The 27,252-nt window shown below is 43.5% G+C and overlaps 2 protein-coding genes across 6 annotated transcripts in view; one reads left to right on the top strand and one right to left on the bottom strand.

Annotated features, from left to right (window-relative positions):
- Positions 1 to 437: 437 nt before the first annotated feature.
- Positions 438 to 23,104, bottom strand: GXYLT2 (glucoside xylosyltransferase 2). Of its 4 annotated transcripts, none has more exons than XR_009278303.1 (8): positions 22,782 to 23,104; positions 16,535 to 16,724; positions 16,202 to 16,333; positions 10,274 to 10,525; positions 9,215 to 9,338; positions 6,756 to 6,928; positions 4,019 to 6,128; positions 438 to 2,751 (listed from the first exon to the last, which is right to left on the bottom strand). XR_009278303.1 is itself a non-coding variant. In XM_058845231.1 (7 exons), the coding sequence occupies exons 1-7, from the start codon at positions 22,961 to 22,963 to the stop codon at positions 5,946 to 5,948; spliced, it is 1,236 nt and encodes a 411-aa protein (XP_058701214.1). In that variant the 5' UTR covers positions 22,964 to 23,104; the 3' UTR covers positions 2,893 to 5,945. The 4 variants fall into 4 exon arrangements, 1 of the variants encoding a protein (XP_058701214.1); XR_009278304.1 differs by having other exon boundaries at positions 439 to 2,456; XR_009278302.1 differs by lacking the exon at positions 438 to 2,751 and adding an exon at positions 2,893 to 3,602.
- A 3,102-nt stretch (positions 23,105 to 26,206) lies between these two features.
- The window catches only part of SHQ1 (SHQ1, H/ACA ribonucleoprotein assembly factor), a 38,478-nt gene continuing 37,432 nt past the window's right edge, over positions 26,207 to 27,252 (top strand). The window contains exon 1 of one of the 2 annotated variants that reach the window (XM_058845361.1): positions 26,207 to 26,260. The gene's annotated coding sequence lies outside the window, so the exon portion shown is untranslated. Of the gene's footprint in view, positions 26,261 to 26,328; positions 26,505 to 27,252 lie in introns of those variants that run through there. The other variant, XM_058845359.1, reaches the window with a different exon arrangement.

The raw sequence follows: 27,252 nt of genomic DNA, 5'->3' as shown, positions 1-27,252 counted from the left end.
GAAACATTTAAACGTAATCCTAGAACACAAAAAGCTTGTAGGTAGTTTCATCATCAGTTTGTTGTGAGTTGCAGGCAAAAGGGTGAGGCAATCACACCTGAGCTTCTTCATTAATGAAATATAAATGGTAATTACTCCTTGTAAGGTATTTGACACACCTTGTAATAAAAATGTACACAGAGAGGATGATTTCATTTTGTGTCAGTTCCCAGCCTGTTTGTAGATTATTCACTGAGACCCAACAAGAATAATCACCTTGTTGGGGAAGATGTGGTGGTTTAAACACCTAACTAAAGAACAATGAGAAACTGTTTTACAATCCAGGCTGTTTTTTTTTGGTTTTTTTCTTGCACTAAACTTACACAAAGCCTTGTTAAGATTTACGTTTTAGATTTAAAAACATATTTTTTCAGAGTTATAGAGTGTCCAACCCCTGGACACAGATCAATAATTAAAATTACTTGTGGTATATGACCAGCAGCTACTTCTGCTCTGACAAATGAAGCTTAGATTAGGTATCTAGAGATCCCTGACCCAACTTGACTTAAAGCAGTTTCCCTTTACTGATGTGTGACAGCAATTTGCAAGGTATTTCCACCCAGTTTGAACAAAAATTGATTGTTTTGCTTTGAAACAATCTGTAGCAATTCAATACAGCATTCAAGCAAGGGAGATGCAGCAGAATCCAGTGAAAACAATAAGAAAATGAGAACAATCTTACATTTCAAGACTCACTTAGGTCTTCAGAAAATATTGTAGATCGATACACATCAAAGGATTTACAAAAGGAGCATAGAGATTTTGTTTGGTTTGTTTAAATTTATAGCTGCAGAAACCTGAGTATGGGTACAATAATTTAACACTAAAAATCATAGCTCTCTGAACCATCCAGAGTAGGAAAGTGTTTGTTTTTTTTCTTTAAAGTATATCACAGCTGCCTCGAGACAAATTATGTTTCTCCTCTGAGAAAATGACTAAAAATCTTTATTGTGCTTTTAAAAAATCTCGAAGACTTGGGAGTATCAAAAGACAAGAACAGCTCACACACAGTGCCTTAAAAAAAGAGGCTGAAAACAGAAAAATGGTATTTGTGGGACCTGGTGTTTCTTGTGAAAGATTACCCACAGGAGATACAAAAAAAAACCAAGGAATAGCCAGATGTGACAAACATTCCAGGCTTTACCTGGCTCAGCCACCGACTCCAGCAAATCCTCATGGATTGTCTCCTGTTAAGCCAAGAGCCCATGTTAAACTGGCTGGCAGTTTTCTTTCCAAGCTGTATTTAACACCTTCCTCACAGTATCTCCCTGGAACAGGAGCTTCCTGACATCACAAACTACAGAACCAGTCAGACTAAAACCAGCCTTGTTTTCTCACCTGGAGCTCAGGTGTGAGGAACCATGGTGCCCTTTGGAAGTGTTGAGCAGAATGGGAAGATCTTTGCTTGAAGGTGTGAAACCTGAGAAGGCACCTGTTGTGCACAGTTTAACCCTCGCAGGAGGGAATTAACATTTTCACAAGGATTCAGGAGAAGATTTAAAAAACAGGTCTTTAAAATAAAGAGCCATGTCATTTCTGTGTCATTATTTCAGTATTAGTTAACAAAACTATACATACACACTTTTGGGCTATAATGTAGTTTTCACAAAGTAACAGCAGCAGCAATTAAGATACATTTACAGAAATGTGAGAGTCAAACTAAAATATTTTACCTCAAAAGAAAACATTAACAAAGCGCTTTGTTCATCTTCAATGCTGAGCCTCAATTTGGTGTTTTGTCTGGATTTTCATTTCAAAGGAAGTGTTGACAGTTTGGTTTGTATTCTCATCCAGAATGAAAGCAAAATTTCCCAACATTGCTCTGTCTTCTGAAGCTCAAATAGCAATTCCTTATCTCTTGCCAGCGGGAGGTGCAGGCTGATCCCAGCACACACAAGCACTTGTCCCAAGAGCAGTGGGGGAATGTTTCCAGCCTCTGCAGGGCTCCTGGTATCCTGGTGACTGTCTCATCCCATCTCACCTCTGGAGGGGTGCTCACAATTTCTTACCATCACAATTTATTGTATCTGATGGAGAGGAAAAAAGGATTCTCTGGCAGTTGACAAAGTGTCAAGATTTTTTTTTTTTTTTTTTCCAATTGCTTGTACTTTATTCCCAGCTTGGGAAATCTCTCTTCTCCCCACACCAACACTGGCTGGAGCCACATTTGCAAGTGAAAAACCTTGAATCACCGAGCAGTGATTACACTGTGAGTGTGTAACACTCCCCACACACCCACAGCCTTTCCAGAACTCACCCACAGGCTGGTGTTCTACAGCTGGCCCACCTCTGCCCAGCCAGGTCAATGACAGTTTTATCCTTATTTTGACTTCAGAGAGCTGAGGCTGAGCCCAACACCCAGCTGGAAACAGTGTCAGCACCACCAGGGTTGTGCTGAACAGGCAGCCCAGGAGATTCTGTCACACAGAGATGTCACAAGCAAAGAGCACAGTAGTGACCATACAAGAATGTCAAAAAATGCATACAAGAAGGAGGGAGGGGAAATGCTGCTAAATTACCTCCAAGGAGTGAAACATAATGGAGAAACAGTAAAGAGTAAAAGATAAAACTCCAGTTTCCTTTGAGAGAAGGTTTTGATCTATGCTCACCGTAACACAACTGGAGCTGCAGCATGACACACGAGCACTTTGGGGGAAGTTAAATGTATTTGTCTCTTTATATCCAATATCAGACTCTTTCACTACAGTAAAACTGCAAAAGAGGAACATTTATTTGTGTTCCCTGCTGTCAAACCCTGTATATGCACACTATAACAGCACACCTACAAAACTCTATCCCAACCAGACCAACACAAAAGCTTGCATTTAAAAGAAACCTAACAAATTACAGAGCTTGCTTAAAATTTCATTTATTTGTATTGTAAGCCAAAGGACCATCCCCAACCCAGAAATGCACTGCTCAGCCTCCTTGGGAGCTGTAACAATCAGTGCACTTGTCAAAGAAAAATCCACAAGCAATTCAGTGGCAGAGAAAAGGGACATTTTTTACACACATGTTTGTGCTGTGCACACACACACACACACTGAACAGTTTCCAGTTTCCCCTGTAAGCAAAATGCTGGTGAGCTCTATCCATTATACCATTGGAAATAACTAAAACACAGGAGAGGAAGGGGAAATGAGGACATAAAGTCTTTGTAAGTATTTACACATCCTATTATTAAGATAAATGAAGGCTAATTAACATGGAATTAGCCACAAGTATGAAATACAAAATGAATTAAAACTGGTTTCTAAGTAAGATGAATATTACAATCAACTACTGTTAAAGCTAAAATATAGTTTTGGAAGCTGTAGTGAAATATAAATTAATAATTCTAACAACAACAAAAAACAAACTTACATAATTGTTTTAAAACACTTTGGAGAGCTCAAATTATTGCTTTTTTCCTCAGAAAAAGCCCAGCAGGGGGGAACCTCCCCCATTCTTCCTGCCCGCTGACATTACATTAACAAGAGTCTTCATGTTAAAGCAAGTACTTCATATATTTAATAGCTGTTGAGAACATAACTCAGTTCTTCCTAAACAAAATGTAGCACCTCCTGTGAACATAAAAAGCACTGCTTTAATCTCTAATCAGTTCATATGCAATAATGCCTTTGTTTTGTAATGAATTCCTCTCCTGGATTTGAATGTGCCCGCAGTTGCAGGGTTCCGCTGAATCACAGCTTACACAACCACAGCCTCTGAAACTCCAGAGCCTCAGCACTGGGGCTGCAACTGTCTGGGCAGCAAGACTTTGCTCTGCAGCTTTCTGTGGCTTGGAGACACCATGGAAATCAGGAATTCTGCCCAGCATGCAGCTCCACTAGCCTCATTAGACCTGCATCAGCTTTACCCTGATACTTGAAAATAAAGACCAAAAGCAAGCTAATACCTTATACAAGCTCTCAGAATTGCTGGCCTGAAGGTTTACCTGTCATACATTACTTTAAATTTTTTAAATCAGCAGCTTTACCTTCTTTTCTCTGCCTTCTGGTTCTGAAATCTTCAATGCCCTTTTGGGTTACATTTCAAACTCCTCTCAGTAGGCAAAAGTGTACTCTTGTTTAAATTGGCAACTAAAATTTCAGCTAAAATAGAAAATCCTAAGACAAGTTGGAAAGGCACCTCTGCTCAAGTTTAAATGACTTTCTGTGTCCCAGGCTTTCAATCACAACAGTCCAGCTGCCCCTGTGTCCTTCACATGTCAATTTACACTCAGGTGGCAAACACTGTGAGATAAGGGCTGGAGTCAGAACACATTGTTTAATCAAAGTGTGATTACGATTTGCAGCAGAGGTGCAAACAAGGTTTCTGTTCCTGTCATGCTGTGAGGTCCGGCAGCTCTGCTGTCCCTCACTCCAAAGCCCCTGTCCCACCACTCCCCCACTCAGCTGCCTGCAGCCCTGCTCTCTGCCAGGCGGTGTCACAGACACTCTCACACTCCAGGGTTTGGGAAAAGATTGCTGGAACTCCATCCCATGCACAGGCTCTTATCTGGCAGCCTGGGATGGCACCAAGGTCGTGTTTTCCCTCCTCTCAGCAACTGCCAGACGAGGAGAGAGAAATGTGCGAGCTAAAAGGGAGACTCCTGGAGTCTGTTTTCTTATGAAACCCTGCATTAGTCCTGACTGGATAGGGGAGAATGCCCAAAACTGCAATTCCTCAGAAATCTTATTTTAACTTTGTGAATGTATCCTTTCCCTCATCCACAGTCCCCAGGCATTTCTCTCTAACAAATGCATGATACATGCACAGGATATCCCATCTGTGCCAGTTTTCCTTTCATTAGGGGAAGGCTTCATTATCTCACCCTGCTCACCCCACTCCTACTTTGCCTGTTAAATAAAAAAATGAGCAGTTCCAAGTCATGACTGATGTTTTCTGCTGAACAGACTTGAAAAGTAACATCATTTTCTCTCCTGCTTCCTTGAAGCACTCCTACACACACCTTTGGGGCTTACACCTAAAAAATGCCCTCTGGGAGTCTGCTCTTGGATCACTGCTCTTCAGGAGTGAGTTTGCTCTTGGATCTGCTCTGTAGGAGTGCCCTCACTTCCAGTTCCCCAGGGACTGGTCCCAAGCACCTTTCAGCTACTGCAGTTTAAACAAGCTCTTTGTGCATATCACAAGATGATGATCATACTTTGGAAGTTTAAGCTAAATGAAGTATTTTAAATAAACATCAAAGCCATCTTGTATCCTCTTCCACTTTAAGGCTATTCATTATGATCCCAGCATAAAGATCCCAGCTTCCCCATCCCTGGAAGTGTTCAAGGTCAGGTTGGATGGGGCTGGAGTAACCTGGTCTAGTGGAAGGTGTCCCTGCCCATGGCAGAGGGTGGAACAAGATACCCATAATGGTCCCTTACAGCCCAAACCATTCTAGAATTCTCTGCTTCTGTGATCCCAGAAATGGAAGCACAAGGCAGAAATACATCTCCATGCAGGAGAGGGGAGTCAGGGGCAGCACTGGCCATCTCCCAAGGCAGGGATGGAAAACTGTCTGGCAGTAAAATACTGCTGTTATTGTGCAGGGAATAGCACTTGAAGAGGAAAATGGATCAACAGTACCCGGGTTTGTACTCTTCATTGACAATAGTCCTGGACTGTGCCTAATGCAATTCACATTACCAAGCCAGAGAATACATTCTTAACTGTAAGGGACTGGGGAGGCAGGCCACAACTGTACTCCAAAAATAAAGGATTCCCCTGCTCTTCTCAGCAACAATCTCAGTAGGCTTCTAGGATTTCCTGCATTTTTTAATTTCAAGGGTTATTAGAAAATTGGAAAAAGAAATATTTTAATTCTGAGTTTCAGTAAAAGAGCTATATTCTTCATTTATATCCTTCATGAAAAAGAGTATAGGACTTAAAACTTCTGTGTAAGAAGAGAGCTACAGTTAGTATCTGTGGTTGGCCCCCAAGTACACAATGACACGATTTTCATACACCTTCTTCATAGTTTTCTCAATTTGCTTCAAAAATACTTGTGGAATTCTCCCACATAAAGTGTGCACTGTATCCAGAAACTTCGACTGAAGAGGGTAGTACAAGGACTGGAAGAGATTGTCTTCAAATGGAAACTAAAGAAAAGAAAAAAAAATTGTTTTTACCAGTTGTGAAAGGGCATTTTATAAGTTTCTGTAAAAGAAAACTTTCCATAGGTAGGGAATGTCTTGTCCCTCATCTGCCAAGTGTCACCAACCCCATCGCTTCACACCCTGCCTGCCTGAGGGTGTGAACTGACAGGAATTTTATTAATATAAGGATACTGTAAGAAAACAGGAATTCTGGCAAGCAGAGCTGTACACACACAACATCCCAAATGGACACTTGGCACTTGTCTGTGGACAAGCTTCTGCCCTGCATGTGCCTGGAGGCTTGAGGTGCTCAGGGAGGAAAAGCTTTCCCTGGGAATTTGTGGACCAGAGCTGCAGCCCCAGCATGAGAAACTCCACTCCAGCATCTTTTTTCTACCTTTAGTATTATAAAAAAAGCAATTTATCAGCCTTTTTTATTACTATAATATAAAAGAGAAATGTTTAAACCATCTCAAATGCATGAGAGACCAAAGCAACCACGTTCATTTGTGTCTGGTGGGTTTTACACAAACACAACTAGCCAGGCTGCTCGCTGGCAGAGCAATCCGAGCGAAGCAGGAATCCCCCCTGGGACAACACAAGGAGTGGCCCTGTGGAGGCAGCACTTACATCCCGGATCACCTCGTAGAGAGCCTTGAAGGTGGGCTGCTTGTCATCGTGGTACACGCCTCTGTTGCCGTGCAGGATGGAGACCCCCTCCTCCTCTGCCCCCCTGCAGTTGCTGCCGTACATGCAGTGGTCGGGCCGGTAGTTCCACTGGCAGGGGAACACGTACAGACACTCTGTCCTCGACAGCAGGGCACAGGGAAGGAGGAGAGACATGTCAGACAAGAGTTACAACAGATTAAACCAGCCTGGGACTGATGATCAGGGAACATTCAGTTACATCTTTTGCAAGTACCCCCACTTCCTTCCCTCGTGGGCGACTCCACTGCCCACCTGTTGGTCCTGAACAGACAGGACAGCACAAAATCTGGGACCAAACACAGCCCAAGGGAGCCCCTTAGGAAGCTGGAGTGGAAGAATCAAAAGAGCACAGCAGGTGACATTGTCCAGCACCTTCTGCCATGGGAAGGAGTTTCTGGAGCAATAGGAACAACTGGGGAAGCACACACTGCAGTGAGCGTCATGAAAGATCCGGACTCCTCCTGGAGCCAGCATGGGAAAACTTGTGAAGTGTCTCCAGTGTTTGCTGCTGAAGCTGTCACAGAGGTCATGACAATTTGTTACACAGCAGAGCATAAGGTGTGGTGTATTTTATCCACAGCCCTCCAAAGAGTCATCATCCATTAATTTCACAGGTCTAGGTTATTTAGAGATGAGCCTAATTTCTCAAAAGGCCTCATAACTCCCTTTCTCCTGGTGATTTTTTTTTTAAACTCTGTGCACACAGTGCTTGCAATCTGCTTGTCATAAATCACTTTAGTCCCTGCAACCTTTCTGCCTCGGCTCTGGGGAACAATGAATCATGGCCGGTGCCAGCCGGGCATGGCAGAAGCACTGAAGATTGAATTCTTCCCTTGGCTTTTTCCAGCTTCCCAGGAAGCCTGCAGTTGGTCCTGTGTGGTTCTTGAAAAGCAGGAGAAAAGCTTTCTGAACTTTTCTTCCCTTAAGGCCTCTCCAGCAGAGTTCTCCAGAAAGGGAGAGCAGTCTTTGGGGATGGGCAAAGGGAGCAGCTCCTTGGGCCCGGGTAGCAGAGCTCTCTGTGGTTTTAACTCACATCTATAAAAAAGCACCTGCAGCAGTCTTGGCCAATTCCCTCCCTGGCCAGTCTCAACAACCCAGAGCTTAAGACCCCAGAAAGTCCAGTTTTCTTTGTTAATCTTATCCAGTTCTTTTGTTTTCTTTTCTTGAGCAGTCTGATACGCAATTCATAAAAATATTCTTTACCAATTCTGAGGAAAGGACAGACTGTGGCGCAGAGGAGTCTCCACGTGTAGCTTTGATAGAGAACACTCGTCACAATATTGAAGTATTTTTGCAACCTTTGTTTTTTTCCTGCACGCTTCAGTGAACAGCTTGAGTCTGACTTCACAATTAATCTGGCTTCATCTTTTTCTTTCTCCCAGAGACCGTACTCCCATAACACTCATTTCTTTTTGGAAATTAATTCCCACTCTATTTTTCCCTAGGACTGGGGATAATCTATGGTGTACCAGGGACACTGATGTTTGACATCTGCCTGCAGCAAACAGATGTTTGCTTTTTGCTTTGCTTCTCCTCACTCCAGCAGTTTGCCAGGATTTGGGTATATCCAATTACCTACCCTGTGACTCCTCAGAGAAAAAGAAAAGGGAGCAGAATAAATAAAGATAATTCCAAACTTGGTTTAACTGAAGGTGACAAGGTCACATAGGAAACCAGGAGAAGCAGCAGGGATGGATACTCAGCATCCATTTAGAAGCATGAAATAAGGTTCTCAGCTTCTCTGGGAAGTGTGTGCTATGCTCCAATGTTTAAATCCCTGCATTTCTCACCAGCAGGACATCGATGACATCATCTGCTGCCTGCTGAGACTGGGTCACTTGGCTCAGAGGCTGGAAGCTGCTTTAGATGAGATTTTCCAATGGCTGTGTCCACTTTCTGTCTATATTAGCTTTGTTACTTATTTGCATAAGTATCACAAATCAGCTGAATTTCAGAAAAACAGGGTTTAGCTTTGCAGAAAGTTTGGCACTTTCACATTCAGATAAATATCTGAAACAAAAACATTTTTTCAGCTACACTCTAGTCCAGTGACACCCTGAAGCACACACACAACACAAACTTCATCCCTTCACCTCATCATTAATTTTATACCTCATTATTTTCTCAAATCCCCAGAAAACAGATTTACATATCCAAGAGAACCAAGTCCAAGCCCCATTACCTGCAGCAACATTAGAAATATTTTCATAGGTTATAAATCCTTTGAGGATGCAGTTACACAATAATAAATAAATTCAACTAATAAATACCAGAGTATTTATGCATATTAAAAATAACAAATAGCAGTTTAAAAAAATATCAAGCTCAAGATATTTTCTTAACACAGACAGATAATGATGACTCTGAGAATCACTCCTTACCTGGGTTAAAGTAAAAAATGATATTTAGCAAATCCTGGTCTCCCCACGTGATGTAATTTTTGTACTTTTGGTACAATGGATATAACATTTCCTCCCAAGTCAAGCCACCTGGTATCAAGCTGTTCTGCAGGGCAGGAAAACAGAAGCAAGGGGTTAATATCATGATCAGTGCTGTAGTATCTGACCCAGAGTCAGCACACACAAATCTCTAAGTTTTGCTAAGCCATGTTGGACAGCCAGGTGAAAAATGAAAAAGTGCCAGGAAATGTTAGACCTGGACAGGGCTGTAACAGCAGAACTCAGTGTTTATCTAAACAGGAAAACAAGGTCTCCTGGGCCCAGCTCTGATGTCAGCTCCTGCTATTCAAAATCTTCCTATTCCAAGTAACAGGAGGGGGAAAAAGTGAAAAAATGCAGGCACAAGGTGAAAACCAAGGTATAAAAGCAAGGAAAATTACACACTTGCAGTAGTAAGAGCAATGCTTGGGTTTTTTTTTCCTCTACCTGTTCCTGTAACAATGTGGGAAACCCCTGGCATTGCCTGAGAAACCAGTTAGGGTAAGCAAAATTTTAGTGATTACAGAATATGTGCTCAATGACATGGGCCTGTTGTGAAAATGTTCCCTTCTCACACCAGCTCACAGAGTCACTAATCTGCAGTAGGATGCCAAAGTCTATTCACAACAGATGCAAAAATCACCAATTTCTCTGGGTATTCACATGAAGCTTTCCAATTTTAAAAACAATACAGCGACTGCACTGAAGATCCTTGAGTTTGTTCTTTCATACATCTTTTCAGTGAAATGTAAGAAGTTGGGAATGCCATTTTTAACACTGCTACCAGACTGCTTCAGCTGCAAGTTCTCACTGCTCCAGCCTTGAGGAAATTTCATTTATTTTAATAATCACATTCACAATAGCTTTCAGTATCCCATTATAAATATTCTGTATTTCTCTGATTCTTTGTGTTACGAACTTTATGTAATTTTACACTGAGCTTTCCAAGATGTGAAAAATACACCAGCCCTGAGTTTCTGCAACAGCTGCATTTGTTCTCACCTTGAACTGAGTGCTGCGGATCCGTGTCAAATTCATCAGCATCACCCCGGAGTTGACGCCGGTGGTGCCATAATAAGGGTGACGGGCAAAGCGGCTGTACCAGCCAATCTTGGGGATCTCGTGCTCGGGGGCCATGGCAGCCAGCTGGGTGGAGTTGAATTCTCTCAGGAGGTGCCAGATGTCATCGATGGGCCTCAGGAACAGCACATCAGTGTCCACGTAAAGCAGGGAATCCACGTCCTTTAAAATCACCTTTGGGGTTTGAGCAGTGGGATGAAAAACAAAGCAGAGAGACAACAAACACAAAGATTATTGGCAAAAGGCACTTTTACTTTAAACTGATCATTTGGAGGTTATTGACTTATCAGCTAAATGTAATTACATAGAGGAACAACAGTTATCAGACTATTGGCTTGTTGTTTGCTGGGGTTTTTTTTGAACTGCACAATAAAACAGCAAGCAGAGCACTGAGGTTGGATTAAACTTCTCATGAAGCATCAATTCACACAGCTCCCAGAAATACCTGCAAGGACTGCTTAGTACCTGCTCAGAAATTACATGTAAATAAAATATATTTGCAGAGCTATTTCCAACATCTATAAGTGGTGAAGCATACAGTGTTCTCCACTGGCAGAAAGGATAACTGAGGAGATCAGAATATTTAGACTTACCTTGATATATAACTAATATATACCACTGTTTCACATGAATTAAGACAACCCCATTGATCACCAATATATGTGTATCCCGCTGAAGAACAAAATTTGGTTGTTAAACAGAAATATCACATTAAAGCATACCAGGTCTTATTCTGAGCTGTTACCAGATTCTGTATGAGGAATAACCACAGTAAAGTTGGTCAGGTCAGAAGGGTGAAACTGCAGCTTAAAGCCAGGATATTTCAGTGGTTCCTGCTGACCATGTTCCCCCTTGTGGCTGCCCAAATCCTTACACACTCCTTCATTAATATCCATCCTGTGACAAATGACCTGGTGCTCCAAGTCTTTGTAAAGTAATAAACATCCATACCTACAGCTGGCCACCAGTTCCAACCACATTTTTACTGCTCTTCTTCATTATTTGCTAAATCTGTCCAAAATTTCCTGAAGGACTGAAATCTTCTTACTTTGGTCTAGCCAAAAACCCTATTTACTTCTCTCTCTTTGAAAAACAAACCCAAAAGGCTTTGGATTTTCATCATGTGTAACACAACAATCAATATCACCCAACTGCAATGACATTAATGACAAGCTCTCCTATTTATGCAGGTTACAAGAAATTCTACCAAAGAAATTAGGCTTTACATAAATGCTAATGTATTGTGACTGAGGATTACCTGTGAAATAGAGTGAACAACATTAGGATTTTCAACAAGTGGGTGAAAAATATCACCTCTAAGCGTGCTCAACAGGAATCCACTAAGATGCCAAATCCGTGAGTAAAGACTTAAATGAGATTTTTCACCTGACTGAACACTTTGGCATTCAGACTGACATTTAGTCAAGTTTAACAAATCCCTGACCTGTATTTCTGACAGGATAACTACATGTTCTTCCTACAGAACAGGGCAAGCAGGAGAAGGAACTGTCTCTGCATTTTAAACAAAATTTATGCTCACAACAAACTCTAAGTAAACACATCCAACACGATCCAGATCTCTCTGCTGGATGGAAGATTATAGCAATACAGCATTTTTCCACCCAAACCAGCATGTGGAGGTATCAGTAAATAAGTGACAAAAATAGTTCAGTAATACACTAAGAGCTCAGAGTAAGTATTTGCAGATGTTAAGTATCCTCAAATCCAGTACTAAAAAACTAAACCAATAAAAAAACCAGCTGCTGTAAGAGTAAATCAATAGAAGAAAGACAGTCTGAAAGGAAGAAAAGTTTTCTTTTTATTGTGTATTAATTATTCTGCAGCACCCAGGAGCTCTGATTCATAGGGACCTGCTATATGAAGGCACATTAAATCAAAATACATTAAAAAAAGAAAAATCACCCCCAAATTTAGTCTGAGACAGGAGGTAACACTGGAATACAAGCAGAGCAGAAGCTATTAGACTTTGCCTGGGGATTCACAGCACACTGCAGACCATGTAAGATTTTTGTCTAAGGAGGCCCTGATAAAAAGGCAAATTGAGGCATTTTTCAGCAGTTCAGGGGGAAGTTTAACAGGGGCCTACAGACCCTCCTCATCCTTCCCAAGCATAAGTGACAGCCTGGACACCGCTTCTTCCAGCAGAAAAACATTCTTTCAGCAGCTTTCAATACACAGAAAAATTTAAATCTGTGGAAGTCCACAGACTGTAATAACTTTCCTACAGATTCAAGCAGGTATTTCAGTTTTTTGTGCAGTGCGTACCAGCACCTGACCCCACCTTGTACTCCTCCTCTCAGGATTCACATGCTCTTTCTGCTGGTTAAAAAATTCTTCTTTCTCCTGTGTCCAAGGTGTTGCCCTGCAGTGACACCCAGCTGGCTAAAAAAAGCTGTGCTACCTCCTTTAAGCCCTTCCCACTTTCACATATTGAGTGTTAAGTCTCCTTTAAAACCTGCAGATGTCAGTTTGAATTGCTCACATCTCTCCTGGCTGTGCCTTGGGTAGGGGGGATTTAATTTCACCAACTGCAGCTGTAGGAGTTCCTCACAGAGCAGGAACCTGCAGTGCAGGTTAAAAGTGACACGCTGTGACCTGGAGCAGGAGCTGTGCCAGGCTGTGTCTGGAGGTCTGAGCTCACACAAACCATGCAGACACACCTGACAGCCTGGGATTTTGGAAAAGGATGGCCAGAAATATGGTTTGCCCTGCTTGTCTTCCCCTTGCTCTGCAGGCTCTTACAGATTAAAAGTGTGATTTTTTTTCTCTTTTTTTCACAGCTATATAAAGTATTCTTAGTAAATCTGTCAAAAGTTCTGCACAGAACTGGCTATATTTAGCCTGGAACTTCTCTTAAATACTCAATTATCTGTAATTTGATTTCACAAATTCTGTCTCCATAGATTCTCCCTGTGTTAGCAAGGTTGGCAAGGAATAACACACTCCTGAGTAAACACACACTGGTGTACTGTGAAGCTGGGCTACCTTAGGGTTTGTGAGGGCTCATGTGGCAGCTTAGCACAGCTTTATCCAAAATTAGGGACAAATCACTAAGCTTGATGCTAGAGTAACAGTGCCACAAAGTGGAGTTACTAAACCTCATTGTAGTAAGAGATTAACTCAAGTTACAGCAGAGACTTTTGTCTAGATAAGGCCTTGGCATCTATTCCCACTGGGCTGGATACCTGAGCATCCCTCAAGAGGAAAGCTGTAACACAGGGATATTGCTAATCTATCTTAAAAGCTCTTAAGTAGATTAAGTGTTTTGAGAAGGGCTCTAAATGTTCATCCAAAAATCATCCAAAAATCCCTTAAGCATTTCAGGATACTTTAGCTGATTGTTTTCGTAGCTCCAGAAGAGCAGCATGGAGACAGCTGCAGCCAGCCCTGAGGGACCAACATCCCTGGGACCAGAGAATGTTCCTCACCTGCTGTCTTAACACCCATGTCAGGAGTACAAACCAGCTCTCAGTGGCTGCTGAGAGCACTGCTCTCCTAGTTTAATGTTAAAGTTTCATTCTGTGCTTACCAAAAGATCTCCATCTTCCTCCCTGTGTCTCTGCAAATGCCCTGGATGGTTTTATTGCAGCAGAGTGCAGCAAGATTGACTTGTGAGACTACACAGAGGCTCCATCTACATCCCCTGCATGTAAGTGGCAAATGTGATCAGATGTCTCAGCATGCCTCTGAAAAATGCAGGATGCTGTTGAGTCTTCCTTAATATTTTAGCATCCTGGGTAGAGTCAACAAGCTGGGAATGTGCACCTCAACCTGTTGCCCAGGACAGAACAGTTCAGTACTGCAAACTTCAGGGTCACATCCCACAGCTCTACTTTCATAACTGAGTAAAACCACTGAAAGGTTCTTAACCGATTTTTTCCCGGAACACATTCCTCAGACCCTCCTGTCCACTTTCACACGCCTGCTGGTGCTGCAGAGGAGATTTCTTTGCCAGGAGAGGCACTTGTGAATCAAAGACTCACATTCCACTCGGGCTTAGCATTATCAGGAGCAAGACAATTTGCACAACTGAGAGCTAAACAGCTGATAACTACTGCTCTCCTAGGGTACTCCCTAAATCCAGGCACATTTCATGCTACTGCAGGGAAAAACGCTCAGTGTATGGGGAAAGATTAAAAAAATACTGATATTCTGGTGATATTTATTAAAAATAAAAGTCAAACTAGCTCTCTAAACAGCAACACTTTGAACCCTCGATTCCCACTGTGTGCAGACAGTTCAAGTGGGATATCAGAACCCAGTTATCAAACACCAAAAAACCAAAATAATAACTGGAATTACCCAGAAACAGCCCAAGGTTGTGTCAGCCTGTGAACTTGAGCACGAAAGCTCGAGGGTCCTACAGGACATCTGCCACCTCAGCTATGACTACAGCTTGTTTACTATACCCACACCAACTCCGTGTCAGCTGCAACTCCTCTTGGACAGCCCCTCCTACAAAGCCATAACCTCAGCCTGACCACACACAGTATTTTGCAACTGCCCCCAGAGAAACAAACATTTACAGTCCAAGTTGTCCCCTCATTCTGCTAACACAACATGCAACAGTCTAGTATTCCTTAAAAGAAGTTACTGGAGAACATCAGCAACATGTGAGTGACAAAAAGGAATCAGTGAAAGCACTGACCAGCCTGAAGCAATCAGCATGAATGCATAACCCCTTCCTGTCATCAGAACAGTGAAGAGAAATAAAAGTTAAGTCATTCCTGTGATTAGTCTCCCAAAATGACAAAGCATCACAGAACAGAGATTTCTGTTTACCCAGGACACCCTGACACTGTATGGAATGAGTGAACGCTTAGGGATTATTTTCCAGGTGATACAAAATATTTACTCAGGGGGGAGAGAGGATCCCTGCTGCAGTTGGAGCTACTTCCAGCCCATCTGGCCTTTGTGCTGTTGATAGTCCACCCCTAAATGGCAGATCAGCAGAACTGCTGACAGCACATATTTTCTCACATATGTATTCACAGGCTACGTATCTGGACATGCAGCTGTCTCCTGATTGCTTCCATCTGAGAGGGGAAAGATTTCTTTGTGTTCACCCCCCACACTTCTCCTAAGACAGAAATGAAGAAATCTAGATCATGTGAACAGCTTGTCACTTCACTGGAGTCACCCCAATCAATAGCAACCCACAAGATATTTTTGATAGATGTTCTCAGTTCCACAGAAATTGCTTTATGCAAACGTTCTTTCAACTTCTGATATGCAAAATTGGGATCAACACTTCCCTTCTCTCCAAGTTTACGACACTGAGTATAATACAACTCTTCAGTGAACTTGAAGAGTCCAAGATACACCGAGCTCTTGCATGAAATCCAACTTCAAACACACTGGAGTTATTACCTTAAGGGCAATTCTGACAGTCTTGAAGAAAATAAGTAAAACTCAAGGAAAAGGGAGGGCTGGGAGCATCAGTTTAAGGGCTAACATATGGAAAAGGAGGACGGTGGGTAAAGAGGGCATGTTGTAAAGAATGTTATTTACAAAAGGCACGCAGCATCTACTCCAAAAAATCTGCCCTGAGAGAGCTCTCACACTCTCTCTGGAGCCTGGAGAGTGTGGAGAGCCCGAGAGGCTCATGGAACTGGAGACAAATCAGAAACACACATCCTTTGTTAGCCAGGAAAAAGCCAGGCTGGATTTCTGTGTTGTTTTTTTACAGTGTCTTAAAGCACAGACTAAAATTATCTTTAAGCAGATGTTTCAGCCTGAAAATGGGTTTAATATTACACTAGCAAAGCTTCCTTTCTGTGGAATCAACCTTTTCCTGAAGCAACCTACTCAGAAATCCAGGTGCCTTACCGGAAGAAACAGGCGCTGGGCAGCACATGGTTTGAATAACTTTTTCCATTCCTGAGCATTTCCTACTGAGAAGGTTATTGGGTAAAAGTTGGACTCAAACTTCTTTGTATATGAGGAAGGCCACTCCTTTAACTGAAAAACATGGTGGGAAGAAATCAGACACTAAATGTTATAGAGCTTTTGTATAAAAAATGCATGCATAAGGAATTTATAACTGCGTACAGTAAACAACACGCTCAGCTGCTACTTGTTGATGTCAACATAATTTTCCTCAGAGGTTTGCAACTTATAACTAACTCATTTATTTATTTTCCAAATGACAAAGAAACTCACCTTCTTCTCAAATTCAGGCTTAAGGGAATCCTCAGCAAAGATGTGGAAGCAGAGCCTCCTGTTGCTGAAGAGAACTGCCGATTTCAGCATGATCAGCGTCTCCTCCAGCCGGTCCCCACATGCCACCACTGCCAGATGCATGCACTGCAAGGATGAGGGCTCCTTTGGATGTTTCTGCTCTCCAGGCTTCCTGAAAATTCAGGCATAGGCACATAAAAATTACTGAGGTAGATATGAAGAGAATTCCTCCTTAACAGGCATCAGTGTTGTTTTTTCCTTCGTCATTTTGCAAGAAATCAGGAGGTTTTTTTCTGGTGAGATATTTACAGAACAAGCAAATAGCATGGTAATTTCTGTCCATGGTACAGATCAATAATGTTACAATTATAGCATAAAGAAAAAGTCTATTTTCTGTTATTCCTACATTTCTGGGTTTGCAAAAATCACTGGACTACAAACACAGACGAAGGCCATTTCACAGCACCTCAAACCAGACACCACCTTGCTCTGTGCAAACGACAGCTCTTTACCCAGCCCAGAGGTCAGGAAGCCAGAAGAGAGTCACGACTACCCAGCCAACTTTCTAACACAATGCAGATCACACAACTGCATCCAGCAACTTCATTTCCAAGCCCATAACGGCTAGACTGGAAGAACACATCCATACTTTAAAAAAAAAACCCTCCATCCATACGAAAATTGTTCTAACAGTTAATTAATTTTGCTATTATAGATGCATGCCTTAATCCTGGCCTGAAGGTACTGGCAGAGTTTCAAAGGACTGCTCTCCACTTCACCCCATTGAATCCATGAGATTTTGCTAAATAGAGATTTCTGAAAACAAATATAGTCACATATCCCAGATGAATCATATTATATTCCAAGGGCCAAACTGTGGGATTTTCACTTAGCACCCACCTGTGTGGGCTTTAAATACATTTCATCCAGATATAAGGAAGACAGTCAGAGGCACAATGAAGCTTCCTGCTAGCCAGAAAAATCAGGTTCTCCTGGGGAGTTGAAGACCTTCTGAAAATAGTCTTTTGATTCTGTTGTTTAGCATGGAGGTAAAAATTGCATCCTCCAGGAACGCTTGTACCATGGTGTATCCACATTCCAACACAGATGGCACTTAGCCTCCATCACAGAGGATGGAGCTGACCAAGCAACTAAATCCCAGACACAGTAATCATTCCTGAAGAGTTCAAAAGGCAACTCATAGATCACTGCCTGCTCTGGACATATCTCTGAGCAGAGGACATCAATCCCAGCCCTGCTCAGCACACACAGTTACACACACACACACAATTAATCACTGAAGTTAATGCTACAAACAGAAGTTCTAAACAAAGAGAAAAATGACAGTTTTAAGGTGTTATTATTTTTTCCAGACATTGAAGTGCTGCTCTGTGTAACAGCAGCATTCTACCCTTCAGAGTAACCTACCTCTGTGTAAAGGAACACCAGGCACTGGCACTTCACTGACTATAGAAAGCAACAGGTTTCCTTAAGGGTTTAAAATCTTCTGCTTTAGTCTTAATTAACCCCCAATTTCATCAGTGTATAAATAATGGAATATTACATCTATGTGAAGTGGTATTTACTTTCCAACCTATTAGTGTAAAAGTTGCTGAATTATTGACGTGAATAATTAGCTGCTCACACAGATCACCTTTTCCCCCTTCTCCCTATCTGTGTAATGTTTCCTCTTAATTGAGTCTCTAAATCAAGCCATGCACAGGCTAGGAGCTGCTTTGATGTAGTTTCTGGCAATGGAACTCACTGGGAGAGGGACTAAACCCTGCACTTTTATTGCAACATTTCAAAACCCCACACCAAAGCACTGAGCTTTCCTGGGCAATTTTAGCCACAGTGAGCTCTGCATTCTGCAGCTGTTTTGCAGTGAAAAATCCAGTATGTGTAGACAACACTTCCAGAGCACAGACTCAGCAGAAGCAACCCTTGGTGAAAGCAGAATGCCTGGAAAGCCCATGGAAGTAAGGAAAACAACAGACATCCAACATAGACACCATGGAGGACAAAGCTGAGCCTTGGAGGTGAGGAATTACCAACAGTGCAGGGGGTTCAAGAGCCTGGAGAGGCCTGAATTAGAATAAAAATCCCAGAAAAGGGAGCTATTTGAACTATATCTGAGGGCAATAACCAGTGAGAGAAGTAGCAATGAGGAACAGAAGAATTTTGGGACACAATATTTTGCATCTTCTTTTTAAGTACATCAAGAAACTTAGAGGACAGTGAAAAACAAAGGCAAGCTGCAATGGGAGATAAAACAGTGCCACAGCAGGATGCATTTAACTGCAATTTTAACTTAGCCTTTAAAAAATAACATTAATCCAGAAGCCTGAGAAGGGGCAGGTGTAGAAGAGGCAAAGTCAAACTGTCTGGAGGGCAAACAATCAGATGATGGCAAAGAACACCCCAGCTCCCCTTCCCTGCCCTGTTCATGCATGCACCTCATACAGGGCAAGGAGAATGGAAGGGACAGGGAGGAACAGATGGATGGAAGGACATCCCTTAAAGATGTGCAGGACACAGCCAAGTCATCCTACTTGGAAAATGGGAACAGTTGTTACAGCTCTAAGAATTTCCTACCTCAAGAGACTCCCAAGACATTAAAAAGCCCATAGATCCACAGAGTAATGCAACTATTATCATTAGCCAATTCTTCCTAACATTTACATTCATTCCTTTACAGTTCAACTTGTCTGTTATGAACAGTCTGTAGTTAGATTTTATAACCTAAATTAAATGTTTAAACACATTGAAAGCAACGCAGAGACCAGAGCCCTAAAGTTTAATGTGTTTGACAAGAACAAATACACAAACTAAGATTAAGCACTCCAGAAAGCATCACAAAATACTTGCAGAACACATCCCTGTGGAGTCACTGAAGACTGAACTTGGTAAGATGGAGCACAATAAAATGTTTACAGCAAAGACCTTCCAACAATACAGAGCAACTCCCATCCAGTTGCTCACTCATATTTTATTTACTGAATAAATTTTTTTCAGAAAGGCACTGACACAGCAGGAGCAGCCTCAGTGCTCAAGCACAGCACTGCATTCCTAGGTCTTAAAGGTAAGATTACATGTAATTTTCTTATTAGTCACAGCCAAAGTGTCTCAAACATAATTAACCTAAAACCTGTCTAAATCAATCCAAATCCATTCAAAATAATGCATTCCCACCTCATTACAGAGCCTGCTAATCTATTCAAACCTTCAAATTTATTCCTGAAAGATAATGCGTGCAGATGCTTCCAAAATGCAATATAGTTGTTAATTTTTGAAACCTTCTTCCCATTATGATCTCATTTACTTTTGCAGCACAAACAAGGGTAGATTTAGGCGTTGTATCAAAACTGGTGATTCACTGAACAGGCTCCTTCCCTGACAGCCACCCCTGAGTCAACATCCCAACAACAGCTCCATGATGTGAAACACATTTTCTTGCACGCTTTGAAATACAAATGTTTTTAAATCAACCTTTCTCATTTTGCAGCAGTTGCACAAAACCAAGTGTAGCTGCTGTCAAATCCAAAAATGGTTGAAGTTTTAACTTTCTCCTAAAGGGAAAAAAGCCACTCAAAACCAGAATGGATGTTTCTCCTTCCTTGTATGAAGTGGGTTCTTTATGAAACAAGTATGGAATACTTGGGGTTTCAGCATGTTATTATCAAACTCAAGCCAAACTTGCATGTGTGTGCACACAGGCTGCACAGAAAGTATCTTGACAGGTTGCCATGCAAGAGATGTTTTGCACTAAAAAAGTTACTTTCAGGGAACTAAATGTGCTGGCAAAGGTTCATTTCCCCAGCCCTGCCACGCTGGTTTAAGAGAGAGCATGGGCACATCTGCCCTTCAAATGTAAAACAATCCTCCTTCTTTTTGATACTTTGCACACATGCATTTAGCACATATATAAAATTCTTTATATAAAAAGTTTTACCGAAGGCATAGGACTTGATACTTCCAACAGGAATGAGCAGTAAAGCCACCACGAAAAATCAAGTTTTCAAAGCTAATCAGAAACTTACCTAGATTTATCAAAATTATCTAATGACCAAAGATGGACACATGAATGTCATTGCTAACACTGGTGAAGCACCAGTCAGCTAATGATGTGTTTACATTAAGCTTTATATATAGCTTCTTATGTTAAGAGAATTATGCACTTCTTAAAACCTGATATCTTCTGATACTATGTGACAATAGAAAGCAATACTACAAATCCCAGTCAAAATACAATTTATCTTCCCTGCAAGATGCTGATTCTCATGAAGCAAACACAAATCCTAAGTTACACCTTTGTTTCTGAGCCAAGCCCAAAGCCTTCTTCTTCTGACAAACCAACCTGACAAAACTGAATTTAAATGTTTTACACTCACACAGACAGAACTTCACTAAAGTTCTCCTAATCAGTTCTGCAGTCTCATACAAGTATGTACACTGTGATCACCTCACAAGATCTTACACAGTCCTAATCAGATTTGTTATTATCCTGAATTAATCAGTTAGATAAGGTGGGATCTCTCACATCAAATAAAAAAATAATGTTCCTTCGGTCATAAGGAGGAATTAAAATGGTAATCATGGCCTGCTTCTTACAATCCAAATTCAAGCCCCCCACATTGCTTTCAGTTTAGCTTGGATCAAGCTTTTTAAGCCCAGAAGATCCCACCACCTGATGCCTTTCCAACCAGGCAAGCATCCACCTCCATTTATGTCACACCCTCCCCACAAATGCTTTTTTTATGGATATCCTCACCTGAATAAATTTTAGTAGTAACTAATGTAACACAGAATTTTTCAGCAAATGGCTGAACAGGACCCACAGAATTAATTGTGTTTCTCAGTTATACAAACTCCTGCTGGGACAGGAAGACGAGGGAAAAAACCACCACCAAGCCCCACACACAAAATTCTGAAGAAAATGCTCACTTTGAATACTAAATTCCTCCTTTTTCTTTTTGCTGTTGTGTTGCAGACCTTGCAAAAAGGACTTGCAAAGTCAACAAATAATCAAAAAGTTAGATAACGTCAAATTGTGAAACATGAAGATGCCACTGAAAAGTGCATTGAAGTGGAATGGTTGTTTACACCCTCTGGCAGTTCCATACTTTCTGGGCTCCCTCCTTCAGTGTTCTTCTTGATTTCCATGATAATCACAGAGATATGCCTTAAAGAAAAATGACTTCAGGAGGTACAGTTGCTAGTGGAAATAATCCTGCTTTAATACCGGCATTTGAATTCTGTCCGTGGCCCACTCTCAGCCCCAGAAAACATCTCCTGCATTCAGTGGGGTAACAATGCTGGGGAGAAACCAACTGCTTTAATAAGTTAACGAGTAAGAGCTCAAAAAACAGGAATAGTCTTTCATTCAGAACATCACTGTGAAATCATGAATCAGAGACACAAAGACATACCAAGTTAATTAGATATATGAGGTCACACTGACCATAATATAATTGGAATGCAAAGGGGAAAACAAGCCCTCCACCCACTGAAAGCTGCCCTTTCTCAACTGATTAGTTTTTTAAAGAATACCCTGCCTGTAAGGTGCTGGGAGAGGAAACACACCACACCACGATTTAAAACACCTTTAAAGTTCTGCTAAATTAATTTACATATTAAAAAAACCTTCAACACAAAAAGCTCGAAAGCTTAAAATCTGCCAATGCCTCCGCAGTTTGGAGCCCAGTGGCACCACATTGCAAAGACGAGCCGCCTTCCCTTTTCCCTGGAAAACCCGCAAAGCGCAGCTCCCGAGGTGACAGCAGCCCCTCATTCCAGACAGCGAGTACCAACCACACTGCCCACGTCAGCTCCGAAACAAGGCCAGGATAAATGGAAAAGCCGCTACTCCACAAGCTGCTCCCGCAGAGGAGGGAACCCCCCCGCTCGGGCACAGGGAAAACCCTTCGTGGCATCTCTGGCAACTACGCTGCCAGGGGAAACACGCAGGGAAAAGTTGATACTTGCGACCTCAGCAGTTTGCAAAAGGGTCTTTCATCACCGATCACTAGAAGGAGAAGAACATCTGGCAGAGAGAAGTGTCCGACGCACCGGCACCAAAGCGACACGGCGGAGGGGACCGCGGGGCGGGCGGGTCACGCGTGGGGCTGGCCACGGGCACAGCGGGCAGGGGATTCCCGAGGGCAGGGGATTCCCGAGGGCAGAGGATCTCCCGCGGGCAGGGGCCGGAGGACGGAGCCGCCCCCGTTACCTGGCGCTGGCGCTGCCGCCGCCCGCGGGGCTCCTCCTCGGGGAGCTCCGGCCGAGGCGCGGCGGGCGGCGGGCGGGCGCGGAGGGCGCGGGCGGCGGGGCCGCGCTGCCCGCCAGCAGATAGAGCAGCAGCAGCACGGCCAGGCACAGCAGGGCCGCCGCCACCTTGCAGGGCCGCCGCATGGCCGGGTCAGCACGGCCGCATGGCCGGGTGAGCAGCGCCGCACGGCCGGGCCAGCAGCGCCGCACGGCCGCGTCCCGCCGGCCGCATCGCCGCAGCCCGGCCCGAGCGGGGACGTGGCCGCACAGCCCGGCCCGAGCGGGGCGGGGCGGGCCGGGCCGCGCCTACCGTACCGCCCGGAGCAGGGCCCGGCCCCGGGGCCGCCCGGCCTCGCAGGAACACCGGGATGTGGCACGGGACGGCTGATCGCTAAGGCGGCACAGCGAGGAGTGCCAGGCACGGAGCGCGGATGCTCAGCGGGACATTTGGTTTCGCGGGTGGGCAGTGCTGGGAGAGCGTGAGTGTGTGCAGCGAGGTGATCAGGAGAAAAAGGGGCAGCTCCTCTCGACAGCGCGTTTCCTCTGCCTTTGCTAACAGGGAAAGCGAGCCTCTCTCCGCCTCGCAGCCCGTTTATCACCTGCAGACAGTACGCGCTCCTCACTCCATCTGCACCGAAGGCAGGCAAAGCGCACGAGCAAGTGCAAGACTTGTAGAACCGTGTAGCAACAGGGTGCTCACTCACTCGTGGGTGGCTTTGTCCCCGTGTGACCCATCCTAGCCGATCTGCTGTGGAACATCAGCAGGAATCACAACACTGAATTTCACAGAAGTAAATCCTGCTTGGGGTGGTCTGATTTACCACCTTGAAATGTACAGAATGACAGAAATACAAATACAAGGATTCTTGCTGCCCCATGGAGCTGGAGTACACGGCTGTGCAAAGAATGGAGACACCAACGTTGGAAAACGGAGGGAAGGGAAAGTGGAGCCTCGCAAGTTCAGTACTGGAGGAGCCTCGTGTGTCCCTCATGGAGCCACTGGAAGTGACACTGGCATTCGCTTGGCAGTGGAACTGTGCAGCCTTTTACACTGCTCAGACCACATGCCTTCACCAGTGGTATCCCAGAATGTACCCTGCCTTAGCATCAGTCCAAATGCAATGAACAGCTATTGTTTCAAGAGTTTCATCCAAATCAGATTGTGGCCAGATATGAAAATGTAAATTACTTCATGCTAAGAGAAAATAGCAACACCAAAGGAGAAACTACAGAAAAACCACAGTGCATAAACATATGCTCTTTCCTAAGAATACATGCACTATAATAAAACCCTACCAAATTTTATACTTAATGAAAAAGAGTACCAGTGGCAACCTGCTGAGATCCTCGAGCTGTTCAAATGTGTGATTTTTGTATCATCAATACAATTGCTTCCTCCTCTAGATGTGTCAATTAAGCCCTCTTAGTAATTTTGTTTTGGACTACCATTCCCGAAATTGCCAGATTTACTGGTTATTATTAGCAATGTAGAGCCAATTGTGCTTATCAATTGCAAAGCTTCATGTTTCTACTTCTCCAGCAAAACCAGCAAGTTGTCCTAATTACTTGCCCAAAACGTAGATAATGCATTTTAATTCTGTGCTCCATTAAATATATACCAGCCAAGTTCCCTTCATCAGAAAGATGCACTAAAAGACGAAGTCTTTGTGCATTTCCAAATAAAACTTTTTCATTACAGTTCTAAAAAAATTCAGTATGTATTCTACAGAAGAAAGCAGAACACATTCCTTAGAGATGCTACTTCATCCTTCACTTGGATGGAAAAACAGAATGGCTGATGCACCACTTTCTTCACTAAAATCAATATAAAAATACTTCTTTTACAAGGAAAGTATTAGCACAAAAAGAAGAAAGGCTGGGAGTACTTAGGCTCTAAAAAAAATAATTCTGAGCCAGTCTTGGAAAGTGTCAGTTAGACAAGGACAAATTCTCATATGAAACTTCTTTATCTTTCACAGGCTTGTCCTGCAAATTTGAACTTATCCAGAGAAGATGGTGCCTACTGGTTCATAAATCAGCTTCCTGTCTAATATACTTATTACAGATTACTTTGTAAGGTCCAAAAGTTAATTAGTGCTGAAGTTCTGTGGAAATGCATCAGAAGTTTCTAAGGACATGACTGAGGCCTTAGTGCAAAACAAATCAGCATCAGAAATTAGATAACATTAACTTCTTAAAATGGAAGAAAGTTTTTTATGTGCCAAGCATCTTCAATTTCTGCACTGAAAAACTGGGACACAAGGAAGTTTAGGCTGAATATTAAAACTATCCATCAATTTTAAATCAGTGGGGAGAACTTTCTATTTTGAAGCAAATTATTTAATTTTTGTGCAGTACCTGAACTGCTGGTTCATTTCAGTGCAAGAGTAAAGATGTTTTCTTAAAAGGATATGTCATATTCAGTGGATTTCCAGGCTGGAGGATAGTTTGTCTACTTTTTTTTTTTAACAAAACTTTATTATGAAAGGTTATATAAATATGCTTTTTCCCTCCAGGAAAATATTTGAATGCATTTCAGAGGGGGCAGTAAGGGGAAGACAGCAGCATTATAAAATGTAGAGACTTACCTAGAACCAGAATACCTCTCATAGTCCAAAGGCAGAATAATTAGAATAATTCTACATTAAGTGATATATTTAATAGATGACAGCTTTTTAAACCAACTTGTATGCTCTTGGATCTTCTTGCTCTCATGTCGTATTTGTTTTGGTCCATGAGGTTCTGTTCCCTGTCCATGTTTGCATTAATCCATTACCTTGGAAGAGCTTTATGTAATTGGGAATTCCTACTCTGACAGTGCTCAAGGGGTCACTCTTCTTTCACTCATCTTCTACCTTATCTGCAGCAAAGGAAAAGACAGGTGAGTGTAAACATAACAGGAATAGCACATATGTTCACAGGAATTACTACTGGATTAACCAGTGGCTTCACAGAAAAGAAAGAAACCGCCTCCCCAACACACTCAAGTTCAATTTCCACACTTCTTTATGAAAAGCAGCTGCTAAAATAAAATATGTTCAGTCTGTGCAAGACGTTTTATGCAATCGCGGATAAGAATTCATTCTTTTCATTTAAAATCCAGATGACGAATTGTGATTTTCACCCTAAACGACCCAGCATTACACAGCTACACTGCCCGTTACTCACTCCCTTTCCAACAACTCTTGCAAACACTAGGAAACCTCCCCAAATTTACGGGCAGCAAGAATTTACAGCCGATCTTTAAATTGCCGCACGTTTCCCGCAACGGGGCAGAGCTGTAAACACCGAGCGTGGGGGCAGAGCCCGCGGGGCGGGGCGGGCGGCCCTGAGGGGCGGCCATGAGCGGGGGGGGAGCAGCCCCGGCCCGAGTGCGCATGCGCGGCTCCGCCTCGGCGCGGGCGGGCGCGGGAAGCGGCGGCGGGAGCGGCGTGGGGCTCAGTGAGTGACGCGGGCGGGCACGGCCGGGGCTCTTCCCGGCGCTTTCCCGGGGTTCTCCCGCTGGCAGCCGCCTTCCCAGAGGGCTCTGTCCCCTTGCAGGGCCCGCTGCTGGGTGGCTGAGGGAGGGTACAAGGCCGCAGGTCGGCGCGTGGCCCGGTGTGACGGCACCGGTGGGAGGCTGTGTCCAGTTCTGGGCTCCTCAGTGCAGGAAAGTACAGGAGAGAGTCCAGCGGAGGGAACGAAGGTGATGAGGGGTCTGGAGCATCGCTCTGATGAGGAGAAACGCCGGGAGCTGGGCCTGGTTAGGCTGGAGAAGAGAAAACTGAGAGGGGCTCTCATTAATGCGCATAAATATCGCTAAAAGGTGTCAGAGGCCGGGACCAGACGCTGTTCAGGGGTGCCCAGCGACAGGACGAGGAGCCGTGGCCGTAAAATGAAGCACAAAAAGCTCGCCTCAACACGAGGAGGAGCTTTTTTTCCACGGCGAGTGTCAGAACACTGAGCAGGCTGCCCGTGGAGTGTGGAGTCTCCTGCTCTGAGGACATTCCGAGCCCACCGGGGGTTCCTGTGTCACCTGCTCCAGGTGACCCTGCCTTGGAGGGTTCCCAGGCCCCCCAGCCCCAGCGTTTCTGTGTTTTGAGGCCGAGCTTCTCATGCATCAACCCTGTCCCTGCTTAACCCCTCCCTGCCCTGCTCCCTCTGCCTTGTCCTGATGCACAGGAGAGGCTGGGATGTGATTATTTGGGATACCTGGGGTTCGAGTGTTGTGACCCAGTGGTTCCTCAGCTGTGAGATATCAGGGATTTGTGTATGATTACCCACCCACCCACCCACCCAAAAGAGGGGTTTGGGGTGATTAATTTGAATTAGGGATGCTCTGAGTGCAGGGCAGGGAGAGCTGGGCCTGGTTGTGGGGCTGCTGTTTATTTATGAACCTCTGAATGGGAAAATAAAAATGCACACTGGCAGGTCATCCCTGAAGAGTCCAAATA

The sequence above is a fragment of the Poecile atricapillus genome, chromosome 9 (genome assembly GCF_030490865.1).
Source record: "Poecile atricapillus isolate bPoeAtr1 chromosome 9, bPoeAtr1.hap1, whole genome shotgun sequence".
Classification (NCBI taxonomy): Eukaryota; Metazoa; Chordata; class Aves; order Passeriformes; family Paridae; genus Poecile; species Poecile atricapillus.
The sequence above is the reverse complement of the archived record's forward strand: the minus strand, read 5'-3'. Positions and strand labels throughout refer to the sequence as shown.

Bases quoted from the DNA above. Each gene is read 5' to 3' on its own strand.
- GXYLT2 (XM_058845231.1), bottom strand. From the start codon at position 22,963: ATGCGGCGGCCCTGCAAGGTGGCGGCGGCCCTGCTGTGCCTGGCCGTG. The intron at 9,339-10,273 runs GTGAGAACAAAT...CCTGCCCTGCAG, and splicing joins TCCGCAGCACTCAGTTCAAG to AACAGCTTGATACCAGGTGG. The intron at 6,929-9,214 runs GTAAGGAGTGAT...TGTCGAGGACAG, and splicing joins CATTTTTTACTTTAACCCAG to AGTGTCTGTACGTGTTCCCC.